Below are 5,000 nucleotides of genomic sequence, written 5' to 3'. Positions count from 1 at the left end.
AAACACACTGTCTAAACAAAACTTTAGTCCACATAAGGGATGATATTGGCAGTAGTTAGAGTGATATGGGATAAAATATTTACTATGGCTCCACACCTGTTAGAGCTCTGACATAAAGCCAACAAACTCTTCAACAAGTATTATCTTGCCAGAATGTATGTTGTATTGACTGCATTGGCTTGACCAAAGCACCATTGCTACAGAGATTGTAATCATTGATTTACCACTCCCTACTAGCATAACAGTTGTATTACTACTCTGCCTGGTCTCAGCAACTCCCTTAAAAAGTGGGTTGTTGGGGGTACAAACCTTAGAAATGTTTACATATTGTTATCCTACTTTATATAAAACCTATATAATTTTCCTTAAATGTTTACTACCACAATTTTAGAAACGTATGTCATGCCCTTCCCTGCTACTGGGTCCAATGTTATGGTTCTAATAACTTGCCACAGTTAAAAACTATAATATATAGACAGCACATATCATATACTGTCAATACCACATTCATTAATATCAGCAATGCAGTGATGAAATCTAATTAACTCTTGAGCCTGGGGCCAAATCTGCCCGAGATGAACATTAGCGATTCAACAAAGGGCAACAAGCCTTACTACATAATGTTCAACAAGATAAAGCTTGGTCTGGTTTCTTATTTGACAACTAACCACCAGACTGTTCTACAAGCTCAATTTTGCCAGACTATACATGATGGAGGTTTGTCATCCTTTAGACAGCTATGGAGTTATTGCAGATGAATTCTGATAAGTAACTGTGGGCTTACTTTCACTTTCTACAAATCACACTCTATCGATTTTAAGACTATAATCTTAATTTTTTATCCCCCCACATGACCCTTGTTTTAAAATTTACCTCATCAAAATATAAAAACACTCACGCTAAACCTAATATGTGGCGAAACAAACAATATACAATTTTTGCATGAAACACCATGATATTACTCACAATTTCAACACAAATAAAAACAATATCAATTAATCCTTGCCATCCAGAACTAGAAGAGCACAGAAAACGCGGCAAATACAGGACCTTTTCGCTAAAATGACAGCCAGTTCCGTCAGTGCCACAACAACGTCATCAAAAAACATATGCAAGTCCAGCTGTTACTCACCACCTCATCATCATCAGCTTCATCCACATCTTCCGCTGCAATGTTGCGCTTGGGAGGCATCTTGGTTGCAAGGTCTTCGAAAGCGAATGCAACTAAGGGAACACCTGCGGATGATTCCTTGTACACCTTCTACAGCATAAGCTCACAGCCTAGCTATTGTTTATAGCTTGGAGAGACCTGTCGTCCATTGACAACATCCAAGACTAGGCGTTCGTGGAGCCGAACCCGCGTGAATGTGATCGATCTTTTAGGATATTTTTGGGACCCAGCGTGAATTTGTCGGAATGAGATCGGGCTTTTAGGATATTCTTGAAGAAAACTCGAGTGGATATGCGTTTTATTGATTTGTTGGTTATTGTATTTTTCTTGATCACCATCTGTGGGGTGGAAAAGCTCTATTTTCAGAAGACGGAAAATAAGTATTTTGTCTGAGAAAGTTCATGTGTTTGTTAAAAACTGCATGATGAAAAACAGAAATAGAGAGAGAGAGAGAGAGAGAGAGAGAGAGAGAGAGAGAGAGAGAGAGAGGAGAGAAGGAGAGGGAGAGAGATAGAGAGGAGAGGGGAGAGAGAGATGTGAGAGGAGAGAGAGAGAGAGAGAGAGAGAGAGAGAGAGAGAGAGAGAGAGAGAGAGAGAGAGAGAGAGAGAGAGAGAGAGAGAGAGAGAGATAAATGGTAATAATAGTAATCGGGGGTCTAAATAATGATGGTGATGACTGTTATATCATTAATAGTGATAGTTTTATTTTCTTTATGATAATACCAAATGGCAATAATTAACGCTAGTGATGATAAAGATAATGTAAGTGATAACATATATAGCTCCTGATAATAACGATCAAAATGATGATAACTGCAACAACATTAACGACAGCGTCAGTAATAACGACGATAATAATGGTGATAATAATAGCAACAACAATAACAATAATAGCAATGATAATAATAGTAATATTAATAATAACAATAATAATATCAACAACTATAATAACAGTAATGATAATGGTAATAATGCTAATGGTAATAATAATAATGACAATAATAAAGAAGAAATAATGATATTGATAATAATAATAACAATAATAATAATAATAATAATAATAATAATAATAATAATAATAATAATAATAATAATCTATTAATAATAGTAATAATAATAATAATAATAATAATAATAATAATAATAATAATAATAATAATAGTAATGATAATGTCAACAACAGTGATATTGATAACAATGATATTAGTAAAAACATGACAATGGTATTCATGAAGATAGTAAAGATAATGATGATAACAACTAAGTAATAGAGAAAAAAAAGCAACAAAGATAATAATGATAGTAATAAGATGATAATAATGGTAATAAAAATGATAATAATAATAATAATAACAGTAATAGTTATAAAGATAATAATCATAGTAATATTAATAATAATGATAATAACACAAATGATAATAATGATACTAATGATAATAACAATAATGATAACAATTATCATAATAGTAATAATAGTAATAAGAAGAATATCTAGGATGATAATGATAATAATAATAATAACAGAAATTATTACAATCATTTGATTACTGATATCATTGTCATATAATTATTGTTCTTATTGTCATTATAATCATTATCATTATCATTATTATCAATATCATCTTCATCATCATCATCATCATCATCATCATCATTATCATTATTATCATTATTATCATTATCATTATTATTATTATTATTATTATTATTATTATTATTATTATTATTATTATTATCATTATTATTATTATTATTATTATTATTATTATTATCATTATTATCATTATTATTATTACTACAATTATTATCAGTATTAGTATCATTATTATTATTATTACTAATATCATTATTATTATCTTAATGATAATAGTAATAGTAATAATGATGGTAATCAAAATAACAATAATGATAATGATAATTATGATAATGATAATAATAGTATTGATGATAATGATAATAATAATAATAAGATATTAAAGATGACAATAAAATAATGACAATGACAGTAATTCAGCAATAATACCAACATTGATAATGATGATAATGGCAATAATTCAACAACAATAATAATTAGTATTATCATTACTGCCTTAACACTATGATTATTCTATCTAATGTGTTTTTATTATTCTCTCACCATCATGATCATCAATTACAGTATTATTGATATACAAATCCTAAGCTAAAAATGCACTTGAAAAAAAACTAAGATACGAATGATGACAATACAAATAGGAAAGTGATAGAATAAATTACATTTCCCTTGTAACCCACAGGGACATTTATATATTGTGATAATGCATTTCATATCTTGAATATTGAATGTTTGCAGTTTCTTGTTTCTCTGTTATTGGTATTGTAATTATGATCGGTATCGTCACCATCATTATTAGCATTGATATATTCATAATCTATTTTCTCTATTTCATTATACTATTATCACCCTATTCTCAATTTCTCTGTTACGCGACACGGAGTTAATTTCGAAGTGTTTTGTGCGAGTTGTGTTTCCGTGGAGTCTCGAAGCTCTTGGAAGGCGTCGTATTTCTGGTAATTAATGCTTGAATTTTCCCATTTCGAAGGTCTTGTTTTAATGTGTTGGGTAAGAGTTTGTAAGTCTGAAGCTGAACTATGTCAGAACTGAAGACATAAGAATGATAGCAATTACTACTCAGTGTTGAGGTTTTCTGGATATTGTTTTACGATGACGTATATAAGGTCTGGGCAGATATTCAGTCGTGAAATGTTATTATGTGCAGTCTGTAGGCATGAATTAAGCCTGTAAGCATAAAATATAAGAGATAAGAAATCTGTATTTAAAACGGAATTAGGAAGTCAGTTGTTGAGAAATAACTTTAAATCGCAAAATCCTTATGATTCTGTAAAGCAGGTTTTGATTATTATGGGCTACAAATACCTTTTTATTGTTGCTTAGGAATATACAGGATCAGGTCTACAAGCGCTGTCTTGTTAGAATGTACAGAGTGGACGGTTTTTTGTCTTTTCTTTGAACTCTGAGAAGTAGGAAGAGTAGCAATAGCCTGATGCCATATAAATCTTATGTACTGCCAATGTCATTGCCATAGATAGGTGTCATGGACTATATCTGGATAGTCTACATTGACTTATCACATGTGATTACACACATGCATACACACATTCAGGCATGTGCACTTGCACAACTACGCATAGACAGTCACTCACACTCACTCATTCTTTCACTCACACACTCACAAGTTTATGATTTTATTTAGTATATTGTTTCAGAAACATAACTTGTGATACTGCTAACAAGAAAGAACCAAAAATAGTTAGGAAGCAAAAGCAATGTCACTAACAAATCTTAGTGATAAAGAAGAGGAACAAGTTTCTCGTCCTGACACTCCAGTGAGTAGTGCGAGTGATGACTCATTCCATTCAGCAGACAATGATGACAGTAGCCCTGCACAAGATGAAGAGAAAAGGTGGGATATTTAAAAACTTATCCCCTGAAACATTTAGTGTAACAAAGTTAATGCATTTTCATTTTACTCATATATTCTTCATTTACTGTTTTGCTGAAGAAGGTTGATCATTTCTGTTATCTTGAAAATACTTACACCTTTACCTGAAAATGCACTGTTATCTTATCTCAGTCAAGTCTCTACCAGAGAATGTTCTGATGGAGGAAGCGAATCTTCAGAAGAGTTGTGTCCAGATGTTCCCATGATAGAGCCAGATTGTCAAGAAAAGAGCAAGAGTGATGCGAGCTTTACACCTGACACAAAATCAGGGAATCAAGAAAAGAGCAAGATGTGATGAGGAAAAAGGATTTGAACCTGACAATTTT

General features: G+C 31.5%; 1 protein-coding gene across 2 annotated transcripts; it reads left to right on the top strand.

Annotated features, from left to right (window-relative positions):
- Positions 1–3,602: 3,602 nt before the first annotated feature.
- LOC119596570 (histone-lysine N-methyltransferase SETD1B-like) lies at positions 3,603–4,945 on the top strand (the record flags this gene model as incomplete). 2 transcript variants are annotated; one of them, XM_037945875.1, is given in 3 exon segments in its annotated part: positions 3,603–3,721; positions 4,439–4,635; positions 4,807–4,945. In XM_037945875.1, coding segments are annotated over 2 exon segments (276 nt in total), but the record flags the coding sequence as incomplete, so codon positions are not given.
- Positions 4,946–5,000: the final 55 nt, after the last annotated feature.

Source organism: Penaeus monodon, chromosome 38 (genome assembly GCF_015228065.2).
Source record: "Penaeus monodon isolate SGIC_2016 chromosome 38, NSTDA_Pmon_1, whole genome shotgun sequence".
NCBI classification, from domain to species: domain Eukaryota; kingdom Metazoa; phylum Arthropoda; class Malacostraca; order Decapoda; family Penaeidae; genus Penaeus; species Penaeus monodon.
Note: the sequence above shows the minus strand (reverse complement) of the source record. Positions and strands in the feature narration are given on the sequence as shown.